The sequence below is a fragment of the Octopus bimaculoides genome, chromosome 1 (assembly GCF_046866305.1).
Source record: "Octopus bimaculoides isolate indiv1 chromosome 1, ASM4686630v1, whole genome shotgun sequence".
Lineage (NCBI taxonomy): Eukaryota > Metazoa > Mollusca > Cephalopoda > Octopoda > Octopodidae > Octopus > Octopus bimaculoides.
In genome coordinates this window covers 79,850,866-79,877,612 of record NC_142928.1, presented here as the reverse complement: position 1 = coordinate 79,877,612, position 26,747 = coordinate 79,850,866, and the positions used below count along the sequence as shown (strand labels likewise).

Genomic DNA, 26,747 nt, shown 5'->3' with positions numbered 1-26,747 from the left:
AGACAGGCCGTCATACAAAGAAAAGTGTGTATGTGAGTGATACATGTGTGTGAGTGTTTACAGCAGATAGAAAGAGAGTCAATAACACGTGAACAATTATACCAGTTCGTTAGTACACTATAGGAAAAGTTCTGTATGTGAAAGTGAGGAGAGGCTGAGTGTGACAGTGCTGATCACTAGTTGTGATGTCGTGGCATCGATGCCGGGCCGTGATTCTTATTATACAGATGTTCGTCGCTGGCTGAGAATTTCTTGTCTGTTTAAGAACTCTTGTCTGTTTATTTACCGTGGTGAAGCTGAGTCACCTAACAGAATCGAAGAGAGAGATGTGCCGCGGTAATTTGGTGTGGTGTACATAGTAAGTCGTGTTGACGCTGGTGGAGATTGTTGCTGGTTAGTAGTAATCGTGTTGGTCATGACGATGATGCTGGATAGTAGTCGTAGACTCTTGTTGCTGATGTGGCGACGGCGGTGGTCATCGTTGGCTGGACGAAGCTGTTGAAGTGGTCGCTGGAACTGCTGCTGCTGTCGTGTGGTACACGGAACAGTTCTCAAAGAGAAACTGGACCGAGACAAATTTGGTTGCCGAGTTAAAGCTATTTATAACAAACTATGGGCTCCCAATGGCTTCAGAATTTTACTCTATCACGTGACCTTATTAGGGGCTGTGATTGGTCAGTTTGCGTTCTGGCGGGAACGGTTCGAAGAAGTTGCCGATTCGAATAATGATCAGTCACGTGATGACAAGGAATGGGTTCTCTACTACGCTCGCATTTATTTATATTTAAATGAGAAGATTGTATGTAATGGCGATAGTAGTTTTGTATCTAATGGCGGGAGGTAGTTTCACTACACATATATAATGGACAGCGCAGAAGGCAAAGTCACAGTTATTAATCAAACCTCCATTTCAACATTATCGACGACATGGCAAATCCATCTAATCAAAAACGTCCATGCTAACTGGTTAACATCCGCACAGATCTCTTGAAGATTCATTTTTCTTTTTTGCTTTGTCAAATTATACTATTTCTTCTTTCTCTCTCTGCTTATTTCATCCTACTTCTGCTCTTGATACCGTACTTGCTTGTTTAATTATATTTTCCTGTGTCGTTGGTGTACAAGTATCTACTTCTTTTTACTTCATTTTACCTAAGTTTTATAAGTTACTTTAATTATCATAAATATTCCGTCTAGGTCCATAGCATCAGAGGCGAGGACGGAAAGGTCGATCCACCAAGTTAAATCATTGATCAATCATTCAAACTGGAGCCAAGCGGTCAGGAAAACTGTTTCTTCACATACGAGTATAGGATTTATTGTCAAAAAACCTATAATTAACAAGGGCTTTGAGAAGTATTCAAACTAAGATGGGGAATCAAGAGGGAGGTGAGAGACCGAGGGTGCCCCGAAAACAAACAAACAAACAAACAGTTCATTAGAAAACTAGATAAAATCATTCTTATATGCACTTTTATACTACTATTAAATTATTAATCAACTTAATAATTCAATAATTGGTCACTGAATAGTATTATATACTTAATTTAATTAGAGTCAAATTTAATATTGAATTATGTTTAACAGAATATAACGAAATATATTATAAAATCATTTTTTTTTTTAAAGAAAATACATTTTCTATATACTTCTCTAACTCTTTTTAACAGCTCGAGTTTGATTCAACAATAGATCAACTCTATTTTCTCCATGAGTTTACCAGTTCGCTTGCTTTAGCTATCACTTTTATAATTTAGTTTCTTTTCATCAAATTTATTTTCTTCCTGGATTGTCAACTGAAAAGAGAACGATGAATTTTTGTCTTGTTATTTTTATCTTTTTATAAGCATAAATATTAATCTGTTTTTCCTGATTATTAAAGCTTTTGATTTAGTTAACTACGTAATGAATTAACTTTATAAACCTGGTTTTAGATCTAATTCTATTCTTGGCTAAAAAGGTATATTGGTTTATCTTATTCTGTATTCAACCCTGACGAAAACGCTTGAAACTAACCTCTTGTTTATTTAACTTTTTTGAAAATATTTGTTTATTATTTCAGATAAACATGGAAAGTACATCTAAAAAAAAAGTGTAGACAATATTCTGTCGAATACCTTGCTAATGGATTCATTAAATCTCCATAAAATTCTACCATGGCTATGTGCCTGCTGAACAAGACTTCCTTCTCAAATGAAAGTACGCGTCCCTGCAAAGTAAAAAAAAAAAGAAACATCTGAAGACTACACATAGAAATAAGAAAGGCAAGCCACTAGATTTCTTCAAAAGGTTACGTGATGAGTTTTAAGGAAGGGTGACAGTGGATCAAATGTTCATTCAAAAAGCAGCAAAAAGGAATGGCTTCTTACAAGATAGCAAATTTAATTGCAAAAGCTGGTAAGCCTCGCACGATTGGAGAATCTTTGATCATGCCTGCAGTGGCTGTAGTGCTTTCAACAGTCATGGATCAGAGTCCACAACAGGTTACTAGTGTTATTCCTCTGAGCAACTCATCAGATTCATGAAATGGTGGCTGATGTTGAAAGTTAATTAGTTTCAAAACTTAGGGAAAATGAGTTCTCGCTTCAAATAGATAAATCAACTCAACCTGATATTTTTGCTTTTTTAATGGCATTTGTTAGGTTTCTTAATGTTAACGATATATGTCAGGAATTGCTTTATGCTTTGAAATTAACGACCGACGCAAAAGAGGAATCCATCTTCAAAAAACTTGGAGCCTATTTTGAAGAGAACAACAGTCCATTGAAGAACATTGTGGCTTGTGTAACAGATGGCGTTGCTGCTATGATCGGAAGATATCGGGGATTCAGTGCTTACTTAAAAAAAGCTGTTCCTAATGTGCTTTATGTGCACTGCGTTCTTCATTGACAGCATCTGGTAACCAAAGACATAGCAGGACGTTTGAATGATGCACTTATAAATGTTATCAAAGCTGTCAACTTAATAAAAAGAATGCACTGCAAGATTGCCTCTTTAAGCAATTACGTGAAAATATCGACGAGGAATTTGAACGACTTGTGTTGCATACTGAAGTCAGATGGCTATCCAAGGGTAATTGCCTGCATCGCTTTGTTGCACTTTGGGACACTGTTATCTCTTTTTTGAGTGAGACAGAACTTGGAGAGAAACTTGTTGATGCAAAGAGTGATGTTTTTTACTTGTCTGACATACTTGAAAAGCTAAATGTCCTTAACAAAGAACTTCAAGGAAATATCTTCACTCTGTTTTCTTGCAAAGAGAAAATTAAAACCTTCAACGGGAAACTAAAGTTATTCTGGTTGAATCATGGAAGACGTTTCTGTTAATGTCTCTAATCCTTTAAAATTTGCACAAAAAATATGCACACATACACTCCATGTATTTTCTATATCTTAAGATCCGACATTAAATAGCATTGGTTATTCTGTCACGTTGCACAATACTATTGTCATAACTTATATAGAGTTATAGAGTAACAGTTGATAAGAATATTAATGTGTGTGTGCGTGTATGTGTGTTTGTGTGTGCATTCAATTTCAAAGATGACATCCACAGACAATCCGACGATATCGTTAGGACATATGATAGATAAGATTAAACACAAACAAACATGTGATGAATCTTTATCAGACTTTAAAATAACGCGTCTACATTAGTAAACGTTAGATGTTTGTTGTTCAGTTTTCCTACTACTACTACTAGTACTACTACTACTACTACCACTACCACTACCACCACTACTACTACTACTACTAATAATAATAATAATAATTTCAAATTTTGACATAAGGCCAGGAAGGTTGGGGTAGTGGGGTAAGTCATTTACATCGACCGCTTTACTCAACGGATACTTATTTTATCAATCCTGAAAGGATGAAAGGCAAAATCTATCTCGGCGGCATTTGAGCTCGGAACAAAAAGATGGGCGAAAGGCTGCTGGGCATTTTGCCCGGGCTGTTAACGATTCTGACAGCTCTCCGCCTTATTAATAATCCTTTCTACTAAAGGCACAAGACCTGAAATTTTGGGAGAGGGGTATAGTCGATTACGTCGACCCCAGTGGGTAACTGGTACTTATTTCATCGACTCCGAAAGGTTGAAAGGCAAAGTCAACCCCGGCGGAATTTGAAATCAGAACGTAAAGACGGACGAAATGCCGCTAAGCATTTTCCCCGGCGCGCTAACGATTCTGTCAGCTCGTTACCTTAATAATAATAATAATAATAATAATAATAATAATAATAATAACTGTTTCAAATTTTACTGCAAAGGCAGCAATTTTGGGGGAGGGTATGTGTCTATTAAATCGACCCCAGAGTTCAACTGGTTCTTAATTTATCGACCCTGAAAGGATGACCTCGGCGGAATTTGAACTCAGGACGTAGTGACGGGCGAGATACCGCTAAGCATTTCTAAGCGCGCTAACGATACTGCCAGTTCGCTGCCTTAATCATAATAATAATAAATAATAATAATAATAATAAATAATAAATAATAATAATAATAAATAATAATAATAATAATAAATAATAATAATAATAATAATAATAATAATAATAATAATAATAATAATAATAATAAATACCCTGATGCAGTACCAGGCAGTGGCTCTCATGGCTTCTGATCTTAACTGATTGGAAGTGTTATCATGTACATTTGTTTGTCTTGGTATAAAAGATGGCTACAACAAATATTCTGCTCAATACCACAGATTTGCTAGTCAGTTGTTTGACCTTAACCAGTGCATGTCCCTTAGTGGCTGACGATATGTGCATCTCTGATCACGAGCAGAAGTAGTGGGGGAGCAGGAAAGGAGTGTTGAAAGGAATTCTTTCGGGTTTGAATAATTCACCTTTGGAAACGTGTGTTTCATTCAACATCCTTAAACAACCCTTATTCAGGGACCTTTTGAATGGGAGGGGCTACTCGACCTAAGAAAATTCTAACTGCGCTGTTTATCTTGATATGAGACCACCATGTCGCGCACAAATGATGCATGTGCCTGGTGTACCCTTATCAGACGGGTGGTCATGATGGGTATACTGGGCTTCGTATAATTTACCCCAATATCACTTTGATGGCATGCACTGCTCTCTCACTCAATAATAACGATAATAATCCTTTCTACTGGAAGCACAAGGCCTCAAATTTGGGGGAAGGGATTAAGTCGATTACATCGACTCCAGTGCATAACTTGTACTTAATTTATCGACCCCGAAAGGATGAAAGGCAAAGTCAACCTCGGCGGAATTTGAACTCAGGACGTGGAGACAAGCGAAATACTGCTAAGCATTTCGTCCAGTGCGCTAACGATTCTGCCAGCTTGCCACCATAACAAGAAAAAAACAAAACAAAAAAAAACAAGACTAGCAAGTATATATAACATACAGAAAATAGCACTATTAGGCACCGCACACATCCTACATAAAACACTAAACCACAGCACATACTCAAGGCACACGGAGCTGCGTAGTGAAAGCATGTGATAAAAATAAGACTACTGAATAATAATAATAATAATAATAATAATAATAATAATAATAATAATAATAATAATAATAATAATAATAATAATAATAATAATAGTAATAATAATAATAATACCCTGTACCAGTGCAGTGATTTCCAAACTTATTCTATCGCAGAATCCTTATACGATTTCTCAAAAATTACGGAACCCCATATCTATATATTCTACAGGCAATCTCTATCACGCCAATAATTAATCAAACATTTATAGGAAAGTTGGTTATACATCATTAGATGTATACCTGACTTTCCTACTATAAAATTAAAGAATATAACGGAACGCTGAACTCCAGACTATCAACTTAAACAACACTTTATTTAGGTGGTAAATATATCATCTTTAGCTCTTGTTGTTACAGCTTCTGTTGTGTGTGAGCATAGTTGTTGGGACGTGGGTATGTAGTTGCAAGCGAGCTGTCGAGTGTAAGTCCGAAAGATGTAGAGAGACAGCTTAGCACGTCCATGCTCATGGTCGGCCGACCGTAAAAGAGATAGAATTAAGCGGGAACGCTTGCTTGTTTAATTCCACGCATGCGTGAGACTACGCATGCGCACGGCGTTACTACAGGGCTCCCTTGCCAGTGCGAGAAACGCACGATAAATGAAATCTGTTAGAACGCCTGAGGCAGGATGGCCACTGAAAAACCACCCACAAGATGTAGCACAAAACACATAAAGAAAAATGAAAGAAATGAAATGTACACTCGTGTGATACATGCATGCAATGTACAAATGAAAGAAAAACATGCAATATGGGCAGTAAGTGCCACCTAGTAAAAAAAAACAAATGAGACAATGAGAAAACAAATCGTGATGACAACTGTCCAGGAAACTGGAATCACGGAATGTGAAAGTCTGAGTGTTTGTTTTTTACTGAAAGGAAAGAAAATGTATGAGTGCACAAGTGTGTGTGTGAGAAAAAAAACACAGAACATAGTAAAAGTGTCTGTAGAGACAAAAAATCCAGTTCGTACAAGAGTCCCACAAGGAGATAGAATGTCCGTACTCAGGAAGTCGTGGTCGGTGAGCAGAGCTATAGATGAGCATCAGATGCTAGTTGTGACCGTTTACCTGGTACGGAATATTCTATGAAAGTTTACACAAGGAAAATTTGGTCTGTTGATCGTGAGTGGAAAACATCCACTCTAACAGAGTCGACAAAAACCGAGTGTGTTGATATGGTGTGTCCCTGGTGGTGGGGTTGTTGGCGCACGACATTGTGGTAGACTATACATTGATGGTGAAGACGTCGGCGCAGGAACTGTAATAGCTGTGTTCTGTATGTGTGGTGGTAATGATGTTGACAGTGGTAACTTGGCGACGTCGGGGGGAATGCTTGTAGTTGGTAGTAGTAATTGTTGTCGTCACGGTGGTAATCTTGGTTGGCGCACGACGCTGGTGGCGAAAAGGCTGTTTGGTGATGAGTGTTTGAAGAGGTACGCTTTTACAGAACGATCGACAAACAAATCTCTGTACGAACCATTAGCGAAAACCTCGAAGAAAAATTTTCTTAACCCAAGATGAAAAAACGACCGTGCGAACTCAAAAAGGATGAAAGGTAAAGTCGACCTCGGCGGAATTTGAACTTAGAACGTAGCAAGAATCAACAACTACAACATTAAAATTCTATATACAGTAGAACCTCGCAGTACGAGTGCACCATTGTACGGGTAATTTGCTATACGAGCCGAGGCTCGTGCGAATTTTTGTCTTGAAGTACGAGTGGAAATGTGCAGTACGAGTGAGTTTCATACAAGCAACCGCTAGTCGGCGTTGAGCTCGCACAAGCTCTCCCAACAAGCCAACAAGCGTAGTCTCCGCTCGCTCATTTAATGTGTTTGTCTCGTTGTGACAGCATCCCTGTTGTGTTTTTCGCAGTATTTGAGTTTGGTTTTGTGAATTGTTTACTATTATTTCATAATAATTAGTAGTGTTAGCCATTGGTCCCAAGAAGGTTAGTGCAAAGGACAGTGCTGAGAAGAAGAAAAAGCTACTTACAATTGAACTAAAGAAGGAAAGCATTGATAAACATGAGAGAGGGGTGCGTGTAGTGGACATAGCACGTCAATACGACCGAATCATGTCGACGATCTGCACCACCCTGAAGAAAAAGGATGCGATCGAGGCTGTTACAATAGCAAAAGGTGTCTCCAGGCTCTCTAAGCAACGCATAACTGTCCACGAAAGGATGGAAATATTGCTTCTCCTGTGGATCAACGAGAAACAACTCGCAGGGGACACGATTACGGAGATCATCATCTGCGAGAAAGCACGAGCTCTGTATGGGGATCTCCTGAAGCAGAACCCTGGAACAACGATGGAGGAGACATCAGTAGACGCACTTAAGGCCAGTCGCGCTGATTTGATAATTTCAAGAAGAGGACTGGTGTTCATAGCGTCGTCAGGTGTGGAGAAGCAACGAGTTCTGACACGGAGGCAGCTGAGGATTTCGTGCGTGAATTCCGTCAGCTCATCGCAGCCGAGGAGTACATCGCACAACAAGTATTCAACTGTGATGAAATTGGCCTTTTTTGAAAAAAAAAAAATTCCTTGAAGAACCCACATAATTACAGAGAAGAAAATGTCAGGTCACAAGCCTATGAAAGATAGCCTAACTCTCGCTTTTTGTGCCAATGCGAGCGGGGGTTTGATGATGAAGCCGCTCCTTGTCTACCATTCCGAAAACCCACGAGCGTTCAAGTCGCACAAAATCCTGAAGAAGCTGCAGGTCGTGTGGCGGGCAAACATTAAAGCCTGCGTCATCAGGCAATTCTTCTCCGAGTGGGTCAGCCTTGTTTTCGGACCAGCATTGAAAAAGCACCTTCTGAAGAACAATCTTTCTCTCAAGGCCCTCCTCACCCCACTAACCTCGAAGATGATATCCTTGACAAATTTAAATTTATAAAAGTTCTGTACTTTTCACGCAACACCACCCCTATCTTGCAACCCATGGACCAACAGGTGATTTCTAATTTCAAGAAATTGTACACCAAACACCTGTTTCGTCGGTGCTTTGAAGTTACCGAAAATACAAATCTAACTCTTTGTGAGTTTTGGAGGAAGCACTACAACATTGTAAACTGCCTGAAAATCATCGATATGGTCTGGCAGAGTGTACCCATCTATCCGTCCATCTTCTTCGCCCACTATTCCTGGATGTGTTGTGGAAATAGAGTTATCAGACACCTCCTCTCTCAGGCGCGGTTCCAGGTCAGAAGGGAATACAATTCCAGGAGAAAAGGGCGTAATAACATTATCTAGAAGGGCGCACTTCTTTTCTTGAGAGGGGAACGTGCCCCTCAGCTCCCCCATCCCTTGGGTTCGCCCCTGTCCCTAGTGTCCTATTAGAAGCATCCATCATTACACTTTCCGACTGGATTCTCAAGCATGAATAACACTATGGTTATTATCCGACTATTTCATTCTCGATCTACCACATAAATTTCTCGCTGGTTGGCTCGGCTTGAAGAATCCGTCTTGCAGTTCTTTTCTGTGACTTACTAATCACATTTTGGCAATAACATCTGTATTACAACTCTTAATACAGACAAGTGGCAGCTCGACCCGGAGAAACTCTCTGATATCCGAGCTACCGCTCTTTTGGAGGAACCCCATTTCAGCTGCTTGTATTCGGGACCGTATACTCTTTCGGCCATTATTGGGTCGTTGAGACAGTTAATCTGACATCACTCGCTTATGATGTCTTGTAAAAAAAACATCTCCTGGTCATTTTTTTTTAATATATATAAGGCGTTTTTTGTCACGTTAGAAATATGTTTCTATCAGATTGAATACAAGTTCCTAATTACAGTTAAATGACTACTTGGAAGATAATTAACAGATGTTTTTATATTTCGGGATGGTCATTTTTATTTTATATTTTTTGCCAGGAACATCAACAACAGCAACCACAACAATATCAACAACAATAACCACAACAATGTCAACAACAGGATGGTGACCGAGAAACAATTTTATACTAACATACTTGACAAAAACATAATGGTTGTACATAGTTTTCACAGATGAGCTTGACAGACATTGTCTAAACCATAAAATAACGCTTTTCCCACCAGCAAACACTACAGAAATTCTATAGAAACGCTCACGCGCGCACACACTTTCTCTCTCTTTCCCTCTCTGTCTTCCTCTCTCCCGCCAAAAGTGTGACAGCGAATCTAAACCCTCAATATTCAGTGATGCAAAAGTCCTAATAATGAGATACTCCTAATAATGAGATACTCCTAATATTAAAAAAAAAATTTGGCCCAAGCAATTTAGGGGAAAAAGGATTACACAGTTTCATAGATCCCGGTACTTGAAGGGGAGTTCGTTTTATTGAATCCGAAAGGCAAGGTTTGAACTCAAAACGTAAAAAAAAAAAGGGGAAAAAAATACAGTAAAGCATGTTTTTCGACATGCTCACAATTCTGTTGATTCACAGACCCCAGGAAAACATAGGCTATTCAATAAGTAATTTTATGTTGCAGTTTTTCTCCCAGGTATATATTTTGATCCCATTTTTCTCAACTGTTTTGAAGCTCTTCTTTTTTTTTTGCTTTATAGACCTGTCCCCTAAGTTAATCTGCTTTGTTAACTTGTATTGGTTTCACATTTTGGTACAAGGCCAACAATTCTGAGCGAGAGGTAGTGTCGATATATCGATCCCTGTGTTTAACTGGTACTAATCTTCTTTTTCACTAATATTCCTTTCTATTATAGGCACATGTATGATATATGAAGAGCAAAAACCATTAGTGATATACTTTCATTAACAAAGCAAATTTACTTGAAAGCAAGCGCCTTAAAGCAAGAGGTAATCTTCTGAAAAGTTTGGAAAATGGAGAAAATGAATTTCGAATCAGTAATGAATTCGTAAGAGCAAAAGCAACAACCAGCATCTCTTTGGTTTCTCTCACATCTTCCACATATGCATCGACTACTTTATAACAATAGTACAATCACTCAAGACCATAGCAGGCCTAGGAATAGTGGTAAGTCAGTGATAACTCCATTCTCTTCCAAACCTCTGAACTCCCAAGCAGGAGCTTCAACAACGGATCCAGTTCAATTTCTTACTCAAGCTTTTAAAATCTGTTGTAAATAATGATGTGCATTAATATTTAATACACTCTACAGTTCTACAACATTTTGAATATTCTCATACTTTGTCTGGAATATTTAATTATTCGTGTTTTAAAATAAAATTCTTGGAATTTACTTCTAACAAATACAATATTTTGCATATGATCAATATAGTTTATGATAGCATTCTTATGATAATGTTGTTATGGCGTAGAATGGGTTTTGTCCGTCCTACACGGTAGACAAATCGGTTGCTCTCTTCTTTAAACGTAACATACAACAAAAACATGCATGACAATTTAAGGTGACGAACGGTCCGATGTACGGAAGAGATTTTTTTAATACAGGGTGTTCAATTTAAAAGTTGACTCGATTGATTAACTGCCAAAATATTGGCTCTCCATGCCAAATTGATTTTAGCCTTTTAACAAGTGTAACGCATTCATTTGAGATTTCTCCTGGAGTCATAATGGTGTTATCAGTGCAGCAACGTTAATTTATTATGGAATCTTATTTTAGATCAGGACGTTTTATCAATGGGCGATGGATTTACTCCTTTGACAATTGCGTTACCGATTTTGAGAGCAAATATCCAAATGAGCTTCTGCCAAATAAAGCAGGCGATTAATGTTCTGATTAGAAAGTTTAGGAAGACGGGCTCTGTTGAAAACAAGAAACACGTTTGCCGACGTACCCACCTTTCTGATGATGTTGTGGAAGATGTCCGTCAACGAATTCTTCGCAGTCCCAGGAAATCTGTGCGACGTTTGTCTCATGAGACTGGATTATCTGTTGGCAGCTGCCATACTGCTCTTCACAAATCGCTGAAATTGTACCCATACTGTATGTCTTCTTTACATGAACTTATTCCTGCTGATTTTACCAAAAGATTGGATTACTGCAAATGGTTTCAAGAAAACATAGATGACAACCAGCTTGACATGACCTTCTTCAGTGACGAGGCTTTGATTCACCTATCGGGATACCTAAATTCGCAAAATACTCGCATCTGGAGTGCTCTCAATCCTCACAAATTTGTCGAATCACCCTTACATGCAGTGAAGATTGGTGTATGGATGGCTATCAGCAGGCGAAGAATAGTAGGACCGATTTTTCCCCAAGAAACCTTGAATTCGGAACGTTGATCAGTTTGTTGAGTAGCTGAGAATGAAAAAAAAGTAATGCATGGCTTCAACAGGACTCAGCAACATGTCATGTTAGCAACCACGCTTTGTTTCACTTACGAACACAGGTTGATCACGAAAGGCCTCTGGCCACCCAGATCGCCAGACTTAACGCCTCTCGATTTCTTTTTATTCGGCTATATCAAAGACGCTGTGTTTGCAAAGAATCCCCATACACTTGATGAACTGATATTGTCCAAAATATCTCACGTGAAATTTTGATTAATGTGTTCTAGAATAAACGTTCTTATTTTATCGATTCGGAAGGAATGAAAATCAAAGTGAGTGACATTGGCAGGTTTAGAACGGCTGCAAATGAATATCGTAAGGAATTTAGTTCGGTGCTAAACGATTTCTACCACTTCAGTTTTGGTGATTATATTGAGTTTAATCTTATTGAAAACGGCATCTTGTTTTGCAAAATTCCTGATGTGAAATCATGTGTTGAAACACATATTGTTATATTTCGGGATGGTCATTTTTTTTTTTGCCAAATTACCACCCGCACTATATACTCGTTCTTCACTCCAGCTTTATTATTATTCTTATTTTAGTGTCCTTTGTCTGAAATCTTTCGTCACACATCTTGTGACCTCTTCAGCGGCTCTCCATCCCACGTGTCTCCTGTTCATTCACTCAATGGACTAAACAGAACAGGTGGATACACGCGGGATGGAGAGTCACTGGAGAGGTCACAGATGTGTGAGGAAAGATTTTAGAGAAAGGACTCAGAAATAAGAATAATAATAAAGATGAAGCGAAGAACGAGTATATAGTCCGTGTTGTTATTTGGTGGTGGTGGTGGTGGTGGAAATGACCATCCCCAAATATAACAATACAATAACTGTAAATTAACTTTTATCAAATTTCTTCATGCTTGTACAAAACGATGAAATGAATACTAATTTTCAAAAGACAAATATTTATTACATTCAACTAAAATTAAATAAAACAGATTTCTCATTTGTATAACTCCACCCGATAACTATTCTCTCGCTTGCAACGCGTACTTTTCCTCTGTCTCTATGATTCTTTCTCCCATATCATGTGTGTGTGTGTGTGTGTGTGTGTGTGTGTGTGTGTGTGTATGTAGGATGGTAATAAATGGAAATTGAATCTTTATTAAGATTTGCAGTAATCACAATTTGAAACGATTAATGTGAAGGCTGGTGATTCTTTGAAACAGATAGAGAGTCAATGTCTGACTTGATGGACGAGGAGGCCAGAAGGAGAACGTCTTGAAGATGAACGTCTGTAAGCTGTGCTCCCGTCTTGTTCTTCGTCAGCTTCATGCGGCTGAACAGCTGCTTACAAAAATATACGGACCCGAACAATGAAGCTAAGAGCAGAGCCTCCTGAACAAGAGCCGGGAAAGTACGGGAGGCTGAGAGTGAACGCCAGAACTCCATGAGCGACACAAGCGCAGACTTTGCGCGGTGGCTCTCTGAGCATTGGAGCTCAATGAGCTCCAGCTGAAGCTTGTCGGCCACTAACTCGCCTCGCAGCTCAGACAGGTCAGCAGCAGCGTAGCGACGGCAGGCAGCGGGGGTCAGGCACAGCTCAGCCAAGCGGGCGAAGTGAGTAAATTTCCTCTGGTTGAACTGATGCTCTCACAGGCGAAGTTTGCATTCGAATGCTTTCACGTGGGCGAAGAGGTCGGGTACCAAGACGTCTTTACCCTGCAGCTGGATGTTCAGCTCGTTTAGCTGTTCAGTAATTTCCACCAGGAATCTGAGGTCACACACCCATGCGGGATCCTCGAACTGATGGACAGGATTGCCCTTTTCTCGCAAGAAAGACACTAGCTCATCCCTCAGGTTGAAGATTCTCTCCAACATCTTTCTTCGGCTGAGTCAACGGACCTTGCAGAAGTAGATCAGGTCGCCGAACTCTGCCTTAGCGTCATCCAAGAGAGCGCGGACCTGTCTGTGGTTGAGAGCACGGGTGCAAGCAAAGTTCACAGCCCTGACCTTTTTAATGGTCAAGGACTTAGCGCACAGAGCCTCCTGGTGTACCAAACAGTGAAAGCGTTTCACATCCTGCTGGTGTCCAAAGCTGCGCAGGTACTTCACAAGAAGCGCCGCAAAACCCTTCTTGTCCCCAACCATGGCGGGCACTCCGTCAGTCGTGATGCCGTACATGCGAGAGAGGTCCAGGTCGGCCTCCTTCAGCCAGTCTGTGACTGCTTTGCACACGTCGGCGCCAGTGGTGGTACCGCTGAGGGGGATGAGTCTGATGAACTCCTCAAAGATGACGAAATCATCCCTGCCACCGCGGAAGAAGATGGCAAGCTGAGCCGTGTCCTTGATGTCAGTCGACTCGTCCAAGGCGATGGAGAAGAAGAAGGCGGACTGACACATGTCCTTCAGGGTGCACCGGACATCGGCGGCCATCTCTACGCGGCGAGTCAAGGTCAGGGCAGATAGGCTGATGGCCTCAAACTCACTCGACTTGTCAGGACACACGACCTTAACCACAGCCATCATGCATACCTTGAAGAATTCGCCATCGGTAAACGGTTTGAGGCCACAAGGTGTGCAACACGGTAGCTGGCCTGAGTGTTGCTCTCAGCAGCCGCTTCCGCCGAAGAGACGATCTTCTTCATGAAGGCACATTGCTTCTCCAGCTGGGCACTCAGACGCCCGAACTCTGCCTTTTTCTTGTTGTCAGGTAACGCAGCTTGCTTGGGGTGCACCGAAGTGAAGTGACGCTTCACGTTGCACATCTTAAAGGAGCGGTTCTCGTCCAACAGCTTCCTTTTCTCCGCAGGTTGAGTACCTTCAGCCATCTGAAATAACGCAGAAAAAATATTTATAACCAAGTCAATTGGAGTAGAAGCGAAAAATAACTTATCGTACAGTGATACTATACTACAGTATTGGACAAAAGTTACGTTTATTCAGTGTCAGTATCATGAAAGTAGGACGCTGTTCTGGCTGGGGAGAAGACGGCCGCTGATTGGCTCTGTTAAATTTGCCGTCTGTTCAAAAAACTCCACCGGGTCGCAGGAAATGTCTCCCGGGCCGCACCTAATGGAAATCCAGACAAGGCCCCGCGGGTTGCACGGGAGGAGCTTGCGGGCCGCAGGTTGCCGACGCCTGGTTTAAGGCATTGGTAAAAGACACCTGTCCGAGATGTCGCGTAGTGAGACTGAACCCGAAACCAGGTGACTGCAATGCAAGCTTTTTAACAACCATGGAACCGTGTCCATAAGCACATGATCATAACTGTGGAGAGTTGAGGAAAATCTCAGATAATGTTCGACAATTTTTTCTAGTATATTAGCAATTTAACTCAAGTGAAAACCACAAATCAAGACTGCATTCGTGGGTACAAAATTTTACAGACTTCATGCAAATAAATTACCCATTTTATAATAATGGTTTCTTACATGAGTACAATATTATATGTATTTTGGGGGAAACAAAATTGGCTACTGTGGCGTTCATGAATATTCTGAAGAACATTTGTTACATGAATTAAATTCACTAACGAATCGAAAACTAGGTCACGAACTTAGCTAGCCAATGTTCACTGTTCAGGTTTCTCCTCATACCTCACGGATTAATGTACTTAATAAGAATAGAGCTGCTTTATTTATAAGCTAGAATAGCAAACACAAACAGAAAAACTAAAATTAATATAAAACACAAACAAAATAATGATTAAATTTCCGACATGAGTAGCTAATACGATCATCATTTGAATCTTAACATCAAAAAGGATTAAAAGGGGTATTACGTTTCGATTGCGGATCAAACCAATCAAAACGTAATGTAGATTTAAATATATATATATATAAAAACAAATCTCTGAAAAATAAGTATGGCTTTCCAATTTATTTAGTCTGTCATCCTATATTTCCTCTAACTCCAAGCAAGCAAAATAATAAAATAATGAAAATGACACACCTCAAATTATTTTATCGTGTGATGAGTGTTTGATGTTTTTCTTTCTTTCACCACACTTATTTTAAAACATAGGCACACGGCCTTAAATTTGAGGGCAGTTGGCTGGAGTATAGTTGTTAAGATCGGTGCAGAACTCAACTGGTAATGAGACTCATTTTTATCGATACCGGAAAGATGAAAGTTCATAATACAGCATGTGATAATATGTAACCTGCCAACGCACACTGCTGCAGAGAATTATGTTGTATCTGAACAATCAAAAATAAAGAAACATAGTTTCAATTTCTGGTTGAGATTAATTTCACTTTACGTCAGCTGCTCTCGTAAAAGTCCCGAAGTTAAAACTGCGTATACAAGTTCCATGAAAAAATATAGGACTTTTTAAGAAGTATGGAGAAAAGCCTTATATCTCCTCAAAACCCCGACTTACCAGCAACACAAAAGAACAACAAATGCAACTAACAGTCACACTCAGGACTAGATTTAGAGCTAGTGCGACCCCTGGGATATGGCTCATATTGGTCCGTATATAAATTCGTCACTGGTCACAACCAACGACATAAACATATCACACGTACAACATTAGAGCTCATATACAAGACAACCGCATATACAACACACGTAGGGAATATCATTCGCAGATGCAACATTTGGCCAGCGGAAAGAAACAACAATGATGTTCAATAAGACATTAAACCCATAATGAAAAGCCCTATCAAATCCCGCCAAAGTTGACTTTGTCTTTTGTCTTACCTGGTCAATCTTCAGTGAGGCCTTGAGTATAGGGCTTTCCTATAAGGTGTTATCCACCCCTGATTGGAACTCTCCCGTATGACATGTACGCATGCTCAGTGACTTGCTTTAACAGTTGCAATCAGCTGAATGCACATTGCCAGTGACATTTAACATAATTACCCACACTCTGTGGTCAGGATTCTTTTTTTGGTTTGATGTCGGTATCGAAGGGATTACCAGGCACCGGACAATACAGTGAGAGCAGCTTTCACTCACATCGTGGTATTCGATGCTGTGTACGTGTCTGTCGTGGTAAAATATGCCACTCCTTAACTGTTGCTTTGCTTTCATCCGTAGCACGAGGCAATTATGTCATTATCTGTGAAATTCGGCAACTTACAAAGATCTTTAGATCAGACAATACTTCACCGAGAGGAGATATAAGCTTCTGCTTATTCCTGTCTGAAGTATCGTCCGATACTTCAGGCTTATCGTCCGATGAATTTACTTTGTTGACATTCTTCATCTACAAAATTTTTATTCCTTTCAACCTTTCAGTCAAGTCCGCCTTTCTTCCAGTAACATACTGTCCATATAATCTTAAATATTCCTTTAACTCAGGCACAGTAAGTACTTCGATAGCTGAATCATCAAGCTGCTTTATATCCATGGTAAGACGTAAAACAATAACAATGGCGTGGGTTAGCCTCCGGAAGTTTAATTATCTACATGGAGCGCCGCCTGGCCAAGGGAGATAACCTACTTATAGGAAAGCCCTATATGCTGGAAGTGCTTTTTCTGTTCACCTTGCATGCACTTGCCTTCTGACACTTCGCTGTAAAACAGTCACTTGGGGAGTCGTGTGCTAAACTTTCGAACAAGGTGGCCTGCCCACCTGACTTGCGCTCTCCAACCCCGACACCTGGGAAACGCAAACGCAAGACCGCCCTGTTTGGTGAAGCCGTACTAACAGAACAGGATTGCATGAGCACAAAGAAAACGCGAACTGCGCAAGTCCAGAGCCAACTCCTCGTCTTCAGTCCCAGCAGACCACCAGTGCTCAACCCGTGGCAGAGCCTTCCAGGCACGCATCGGACTGATCGATCACAGCCGGACACATTGTGTCCTGTCTTCTACTATGTGATGTCTTTGGTCATCGTCGACAACGACGGACGAACTATGACCTAGTTAATAAGATACAATACTAGTTAAATATCTGGATCGATATAATCAAGAGTTTCTTCCTCTTCAAAATTTCTGGCTTTGTGCCCATGTTAGAAATCGTTTTTTTTTTTTTTTTTTTTTTTTTCGCAGAATCGTTTCAGTGCGTAGCAAAACGCTTTATAATATTTGTTCTGGCACTGAACATTCTGGGTTCAAATGCCGCCGATATCAGCTTTCGGGTTGATAAAATAAAATACCAGTCAAATTTGTCTACTCCACTATCCCTAAACTTCTGATCTTGTGTGTCACTGTTAAAGCAATTATTAAAGGGCGGTGGATTGGCAGCATCGATAGAGCGTCGAAAAAATGCTTTGCGGTATTTCTTTCGGCTCTATGTTCTAAGTTCAAACGTCACCGAGACCGACTTTGCCTTTCATCCTTTCATCCTTTCAGGGCCGATGAAGTAAATATCAGTTGAGCATTGGGTCGATGTAATCGAGTAAACCTTTTCCCTAAACTTGCTGGCTTTATGCCAAAATTTGAAACCATGAGTTAAAACGGTGAGCTGGCAGAATCGTTTGCATGTCGGACAAAATGATCAACGTCATTTCTTCTGGCTCTTTACGTTTTGAGTTCAAATGCCACCAAGGATGACTCTGCCTTTCATCTTTTCGGGGTCGATAAATTAAGTACCAGTTGATCACTGGAGTCAGCAATCGACTAACCCCCTCCCCTAAAACGTCAGGCCATGTGTTTATAGAAGAAAGGATTATTGTTGTTGTTGTTAATTAGCCCCAGTTCATCTTTGATCGAAAAGACCTAAAATTAAAGGTGTTCAAACCATGACCATCTAGCCTTCAGTCCGGATTGTATACATAAGACTACAATATCTCCATCTCTAACTTAAGATAGCATAATGTGATTTGAAGGAAATTTGGTTGCTATTTTTAGCAGGGCATGTGACCGCGAAGACGCTCCCTTACTGGCTAATGGATTGTATTAGTAGATGATGAAATAAGAATCACTACCATGATTTGTAGAAGTGGAATGACTAGCTATGTAGATTCGGAACCTCGTGACTGATTGCGTATTGCATTTTAGTTTAAGCCCTTACAGCTCAGGCCATACGTACGGAAGCACTTCTTCCGATGTTAACAGCCAAACAGTAATGTTATGGGAAGATCTGTTTCGCTGATGAGGTCAAAATATTAAAGTATATTTGGAGTTGTCTTCCGTACTAAGGAAATAACCAAAATATTGTTAGTCATTGATAATATTGCTGTCTTTTTTTGATTCTTCACCTCATCGCATAAGTTTTTATAGTAAGCTTTTTAATACTTCCTGCATGTTAACATAAACGTCGGTTGCTTGACGTAATCCGTTGTCTAGTTTAAAATCACCGCCCTGTTTTAACTGCAGTAAGCAGAGCTCACTTAATTACAGCCATTCAGACCAAGGTCTTCTGTTTGAGGATAATTTTCTCCCTTCCTTCGATCAATGTCGGAGATCCTGAGAGAAAAAAAGGGGACGAGGTCATAGGGACTGACCTTCCATCCTTGACTAAATTAACAGTAAAAAAAAAAAAAATCCACAAAAGAATAAAAAAAAAGGAGCTTAAATAAAACTGAATATTTGTTAATTCCCCAGTGTCATTATTTGGAAGTATGAGTTGACATAAAATGAAGTTAGGTTGGTTCGACAGACTGATAGTAAACTTTTGGTTGTGTCATTTCACTGAACTGTTACCCCTTTGTTTTTTCAACCTTTTATTTTGGGACGGTTGATATCTTTCCATTGTAGTGACATTTACTTCCTTATGTTCCATGGAGCGTATCTCGCCAACGTAATGGTGTTTTAAAATATATCAAAAGTGAAAGTGTCGTTTTTCTTAAAACAATTCTTTTGTTAAGAACTGCAACCGTCTTATTATAGGCGACTCACGGCTAGCTGGCAGAAACGTTAGCGCGCCGGGCGAAATGCTTATCGATATTTCGTCTGCCGTTACGTTCTGAGTTCAAATTCCGCCGAGGTCGACTTTGCCTTTCATCCTTTCGGGGTCGATAAATTAAGTACCAGTTACGCACTGGGGTCGATGTAATCGACTTAATCCGTTCGTCTGTTCTTGTTTGTTCCCTCTATGTTTAGCCCCTTGTGGGCAATAACGAAATAGATATTTCGTCTGCCGCTACGTTCTGTGTTCAAATTCCGCCGAGGTCGACTTTGCCTTTCATCCTTTCGGGGTCGATAAATCAAGTACCAGTTACGCACTGGGGTCGATGTGTTCGACTTAATCCGTTTGTTTGTCCCCTCTATGTTTAGCCCTTGTGGGCAATAAAGAAATAAGAAACGTTAGCACGCCTGACGAAATGCTTAGCCTTGTTTCGTCCATTTTTACGTTCGGTGTTCAAATTCCGCCGAGGTAGACTTTGCCTTTCGCCCTTTCGAGATCGTACAAGTTGAATACTGGAGTTGATATAATCCGCTAGAGGGATCTATTTTTAAACGGGGGCCACATTTTTTATTAATGTTTTACGTAGTGTTTTTGGTATGGAAAGACTTTCAAACTTCGTATACTTATCTATTTTGTGTTATAGAACAGAAAAATATTTTTGTATTCGAATTTATTTCATGTAAAAAATTGTCTTATTTCGATAATTTCAACCAATCACTGACAAGTATTCAGTTGTTTACATTTACTCCTTTGGCTGATTAAGCGATGTAAAGCGTATTTAATCTCCATACCTTCGTTTTATTTGCTTTTTTCATTTTAAATTTGCTTTAACCCCAACCCTAACCTTAGGGTTAGGGTTAGGGTTAATTGTTTCAGAATCGTTTGTTTATGTAGTCGGCACTTAATGTATATCGGCTGAATGGACGTCAGTGATTGGTTGAAATTACAGAAATACGACAACTTTAACATGGAATAACTTATGGATTTCTTTTTTTTTTAAGAAGACTAAGAGGAAAAGATGTTTTATATGACACATTCTACCAGTGTTCCAAGTTTCAAAGTGTTTCGTTAATGAAAAATGTGGCCTCCGTTTTAAAAAAGATCCCGCTAGAGCCCTCCCATCAATTTTCAGGTCTTCTGTCTATAATAGAAAGGATCATAATAGGGGACTCGAAGGCGGCGAGCTGGCAAAATTGTTAGAACGTCGTGGTAAAAACACAAAACAAGAATCGTGTGTTATTTATTCTGGCTCTTTATGTTCGAGTTCAAATCTCGCCAAAGTCAACTTTGCTTTTCGTCCCTGTGGGGTCCATAAAATAGAGTATCAGTCTAGTATGGTATCAACTAGTCTACTCTCCTTAAAACTGATAGCCTTGTGCCTCAATCAGAAACAATTATAGACCGCCGGGCAAAGCAATGCATATACATGTGCATATACATAGAGTCCCTGAACTCGTGGAGTCCCCAGGTAACTATCCAGTGGGCTCATTCCTCAAGAGAGCACTGCAGCTCTTACCTTAAAAGTGAAAGATTTGAAATAAATAAATGCATTCACATCACATCTCTCTCTCTCTCTCTCTCTCTCTATATATATATATATATATGTGTGTGTGTGTGTGTGTGTGAGGCGCAATGGCCCAGTGGTTAGGGCAGCAGACTCGCGGTTTCGATTCCCAGACCAGGCATTTGAGTGTTTATTGAGCGAAGACATCTGAAGCTCCACCACAACTTTTTCTCACTCTTTCTTCTTGTTTCTGCTGTACCTGTATTTCAAAGGGCCAGTCTTGGCACTCTGTGTCACGCTGAATCTCCCCGAGAACTACGTTAAGGGTACACGTGTCTGTGGAGTGCTCAGCCACTTGCACGTTAATTTCACAAGAATGATGTTCCGTTGATTAGATCAACTGACTTTCAACAGTTTCACAACTTTGCAAAGAAATAACAGATTTCTTATCAGACCATAACTAAATGGATCACCGTCTGTTTCGACGATGAAGATTCAGTTGTTCTATCAACTGAGTTACACAAATTACTGTGTAAGTGGTTGAGTATTCCACAGACAGGTGTACCCTCAATATAAATCTCAGGTAGAACCAGTGTGAAACTGTGTGTGTGATACGGGTGCACCTTTAAATTACATGTACAGTCTATCCGACGGGCTTCCGCATGGTTTTTGTCCAATCACTTTCGTTCACACAACTTGGGTTGATTCATGAGAATGGTAAAAGATACTTGTCCAAAATCTTACTCCATGGGGTAGAACTGGGGACCTTATGATTGCAAAGCGAACTTAACCATTCGGCCGAGTAAACTTTAAAAAAAAAAAAGTTCTAAATTATTCTTAAATATCTACATATATGATTCACGGCACCTTAGAAAATAAGGCTTCATTGAAACCCCCACGCCCCTACCACGAATCATCTTAAATGTTTGATTCTTTAATTAGAAAATAAAGCCCCCTTCAAGAGCCGGTGTCTTCAACGCTAGCCAATAAATTTCTTCTCGTTACTACCCTTAGTAAAGGGGTTTAATTGATTTTAACCCTTTCGTCTTCACGGTACACAGTTATATTTTCTCACCGGATCAATAAAAGGAAAAAAAAAAAAGTTTTAAGTAGTTGAAGCTATCATAAGTTGCGTTTTAAACGACAATGAAACATTTCCTTAATGACATAAACAGTTATGTGCGAATTGAGTTCGCATTCTAAAGCATTCATCCCACACCGTCAATAAATTTGAGATATTTCAAGAGGATGATAGGAAAGCATGAACGACAAAACCTATCATTCATATGTGTTTATACCCACATAAAAAAAGTGTAAAATTAGGCAGTATTTTCTCGATGTATCGAATAGTTGTCCCACTTTCGATTCCCTATTTCGGTTCGCCTAAATCGTCAATGAAGAGAAACAGACACATTGTCACATTCCGCGCCCACCCTCCCATTTTCTCCTCAAAAAATGTGAAGATTTACGCATATGTTACTCATCATTACCATTATAACATCCATGCATATATATCGATTTCTAAGCCGTACACTAACAGATTTGCGGGGAAGAAAAATGTGATTATGTGACATGCAAATACTTCCCACTTATTAATATAAGTAAAAGGAAACAATTTCAATCAGCCAAAGAATGAAGAGGGATTCGGTTCACCGCAAAACAAGCTCCAAAAAAGTCTATATGAAAAACAAATGTCCCCCAGAACTTGACATCTCTCTCTCTCTCTCTCTCTCTCTATATATATATATATATACACACACACACACACACATAAACACCTGAACTGTCCGTGATTGCACAAAAAGAATAAAAAAAAAATTCAACAAAGATTAAGGTAGCTTTTAAGCATACTAATTTGTTAATTAAAACAGTGCTGTGACAGAATAGCATCACCTTCCTTCTTCTGCTGTCAAAGACGGTGTGGAATGGAATAATATATAAAAGAAACAAACAACAAAAAGCAAAAAACAATTAGCGTAGATATATTGATGCAGTTATCTGAGAGAGACTTCTTGCAGTTAGCATTGCTTCCGCACTGGCGCTAACACCCAGTCACAATATAGTTCCCGGAAAAACGCAGTCGGTCGTTGAAGGATTCTGCTTTCGATATGAAATCCCTGCTATATTTTATTTTTCGTTTAAATATAATGTATATTTCTTTTTTCATCTTCGCTCCGTATATTTTATTGTAACAGTGACCTTCAGCAGCATCTGTGACTAGTACTAGTAGTAGTAATAATAATAATAATAATAATATTAATAATAATAATAATTATTATTATTTAAAATAATGGTGATGAAGATGATAATGAAATCATTGTTCTCACGAACTGTTAACCCGTGTACGCTATACTAAAACATTCATGTTCACCAGTGGAGCATTGTTCCTCGGTGTGTCTGTGTACATATAACACTCAGTCGTATCTGCCGCTGACGTGATGGTCGCAGCGAAAAACGAAAGTAACTGTTCACTGTCTGGATTACTAAAATAATCTTATTTCACTGTTACACACAGATTCATAAATACACACACAAACACACGCACGCACACACACTTTCGTTGTGTATATACACATGTATACATAATATACATATGTACGTGTATACATATACATGTTTAAATAAACCTCCGTCAGATTAAACTGGACGTACAAAGAAGGTAAGTTTCCCCTTACATGTTTATAGAGTCTTTTGTGGGAACAAGCATGCTTGTGTACAGCGTATTAAGTTTTTGAATGTCTCAGATATATATCTAAAGAATTCACAAATCTGTACCCGATGTTTACTAGAGGACATACCATTATCTTCCTCTCGATATTAGGAATTGTGAAATTAGACACATTTTTTTCTCTCTCATTCTCGCTATATTTATCTATCTATCATGCGTGAATTTTTTTCTGTTCATTTTTGTTTTCTTTCTTTAGCAACAATGAATGAATGAATGAATTTATATCAGTGTGCATATGTATGCATATGTAAATTTATCATATAATGTGAGTACGCGCATATGTGTGTGTGTATATATATATATATATATATATATATATATATATATATATGTAACAGGACACACCACGCTAGTAGTGTTTTTGTTCGTTTAGTTGTATATCATCTTTCTCCCTCTCTCTTCCATTTACACACACACATAAATATAGTTACTGCTATATACCAAAATACATGCGTTTATAACACGCTCATACAAGGACAAAGCAGCAAATTCGTTTTTCTAATTCTCTCTCTCTCTCTCTCTCCAATAAACATAAAAATAGGTGTATTCATTTACTACACTGCAAGCGTTTATTATATACATGCAGCAAAACACGTTGTTAAGAATGACAATGTTTAGAAATTGGATAATGTTTTGGCATTGTGTGTGTGTATACGCACAAAGCTAAAATATACACACACCGTTGTGATATAATCCTATACTCATCCATACAAACCATTTATTCTCATGCAATCACTTGCCCAAACACACTCGCATATACTATGCATGTGTTAGGGTTTTCTCTCGCTTCTCAATATCCCTTCACTACATATTTAAAACATGACAACGTTTTAGAACCTGAGGCAAGCTTATCAAAGTCGCCAAGCCTTTGTTGTGCTGTGTGTGTTATATGAGTTGCATGTCAGCTGTCAAGTGTCTTTGAGTTAGTCACCACCACCACACAGCTTTATCACGATAGAATGGTGATTCGGTCGTGGTATCCCTACTGACTGACTTTTATTTACGTCTCTTATCGTCTCACTGATACATCACCTCACAATACACGCATACATAAAACAGTTTGTTACCCTACACAATTTATTAGAAAATGTGTAGTTGAGATTCAAACAAGATCGGAAACTTAAAAAAAAAAACAAGAAAAAAAAAAACACATCTAGCCAATTTTGAATCGGTATTTATCACCCCCTTTTTTTTCTCTTTTGCCACGTGTATGTATATATATATATATATATATATATATATATATATATAAATAATATATGAGTATATACATATATATGTACGTGTATATAATCAGATATAGAATTAGTGAACAAGCACATTATTTACGATACTTCTTCGTAGTGTCTCGATTTCAAATTGATTTGTTATATGGACAAGGATTCACGTTTGCAGATCATAGAAAGCAACGTGGCTATAAATTTTACAGTTATTACGTTTTTTCCCCTTCGTTTTGAGGAATAATTTATTTTTAGAATGGGTCTATTTATAGAATTTATCTCAGCTATAAACGATTTTCTACTCAGTTGCAAGAGGGTTAACTGGAACCGTGTAATATATTACACGCTTGCGGCTCGAATTAGCAGTGAAATGTTTTCAAATGTATTGATATCGCTGCGTACATAATATCACACACACGACAGTATTTACGCCACTCTCCGCTTTCATATATATATATATATATATATATATATATATCAATGAACAGTGAATGTGTGTGTGTGTGTATATATATAATTTCATGTCTGTCTATCTACATCTCTCTCTTTCATACACACACACACACACACACACACATATATATTCATTACTGATAAAAATATGTGTATATGCACATAGTAAATGAACATATATATAATGTCAACTACAGAGTGCATTGAGTGCATTTTACGTGGCTCCAGCACTAACAAGGTCACCAAGTAACTTGCAAGACAAAGACCTCTCAACTTAGAGTGGAAGTAGTATTGAGAGAGGTGGTATCTTGCCTGGTGACAAGTTAAAATATGGTGGGACAGAAACATGTCTTGTTCTAGAGGAGATGCATGGCTACCTCAGTTAGAGAGAGAGAGAGAGGGAGACGCTGGTGAAGATGTACAAGGGACAGGCGAATGTAAGTGATACAAAGGATTGGACAGAGTGAGTGTGCAGGTAAGTTTGCAAGAGTGCAAAAAGAGAGTGTGAAATAGAGGGGAGAGAAATGAGTTGTTGGGGATGGTGAGATTCGTCAGGGAAAGATTTTGTGCAGGGCATAGATGTATATAACATGTCTTAGGTGTTTCATCTTTGCTTTGATGAATGGGTATTTTCAAGTGCCACAAGTCACCAGTCATCTCAGTCCTTTGTCATCTATGAATCTCAACATCTAGAGGTCATTTTTCATCCCTTCATCCCATGTCTTCCTGGGTCATCCTCTTCCATAAGTTTCATTCACATTTGGTGATTGACATTTCTTTATGAAGCTGTCTTCATCCATATGCATCGCATGACCATACCAGTACAATCTTCTCTCTTGCATACTACATCTGGTGCCTTTTATGCTCAATTTTTCTTTCAACACATTTTCTCTTTGTTGCATATGAACACTGATACTACACATCCAGGTGGAGCATGCTAGTTTGATTCTTTCAAGCCTTCACATATCATCTGCATTCACAGCCACAAGCTTGGGAACAAAATTTGCCTAGGAGGTGCAAACCCAGGTACAAATTTTTTTTACAAACAAGGTATTATTGTTTTTTTTTGTTTATTTATTTTTGTTCTTTGTGAAAGAACCTAACTTCAAGCTATCAGATCACTTTTTTTTACACACTGAGAAAAGTATTTTGATTTTGCATCCCACAAGAATTTTGGGAGGTGTACCCCTTCTTTTCGGGCCCATGTTCACAGCATATGATTCTTATATAGCATTGCCATTCACAGACAAGCATTATACAATCTGCCTTTCATTCTAAACTTT

The 26,747-nt window shown here is 39.0% G+C and overlaps 3 protein-coding genes across 8 annotated transcripts in view; 2 read left to right on the top strand and 1 right to left on the bottom strand.

Moving 5' to 3' along the window:
• The first annotated feature begins 11,150 nt into the window (after positions 1-11,150).
• On the top strand, positions 11,151-11,759 carry LOC149137597 (uncharacterized). Its single transcript, XM_089339817.1, has one exon. It carries the CDS (start codon positions 11,151-11,153, stop codon positions 11,757-11,759), a length of 609 nt encoding a protein of 202 aa, XP_089195943.1.
• Positions 11,760-13,651: 1,892 nt separating this feature from the next.
• LOC149137596 (general transcription factor II-I repeat domain-containing protein 2-like) lies at positions 13,652-14,281 on the bottom strand. Its single transcript, XM_089339111.1, has one exon. It carries the CDS (start codon positions 14,279-14,281, stop codon positions 13,652-13,654), a length of 630 nt encoding a protein of 209 aa, XP_089195237.1.
• A 9,198-nt stretch (positions 14,282-23,479) lies between these two features.
• The window catches only part of LOC106874915 (transmembrane protein 164), a 74,533-nt gene continuing 71,265 nt past the window's right edge, over positions 23,480-26,747 (top strand). For 2 of the 6 annotated variants that reach the window (XM_052967635.2, XM_052967633.2), the window contains exon 1: positions 23,480-23,722. The gene's annotated coding sequence lies outside the window, so the exon portion shown is untranslated. Of the gene's footprint in view, positions 23,723-24,659; positions 24,963-25,674; positions 25,940-26,391; positions 26,515-26,747 lie in introns of those variants that run through there. The other 4 variants (XM_089352621.1, XM_089352631.1, XM_052967634.2 and 1 more) reach the window with 4 other exon arrangements.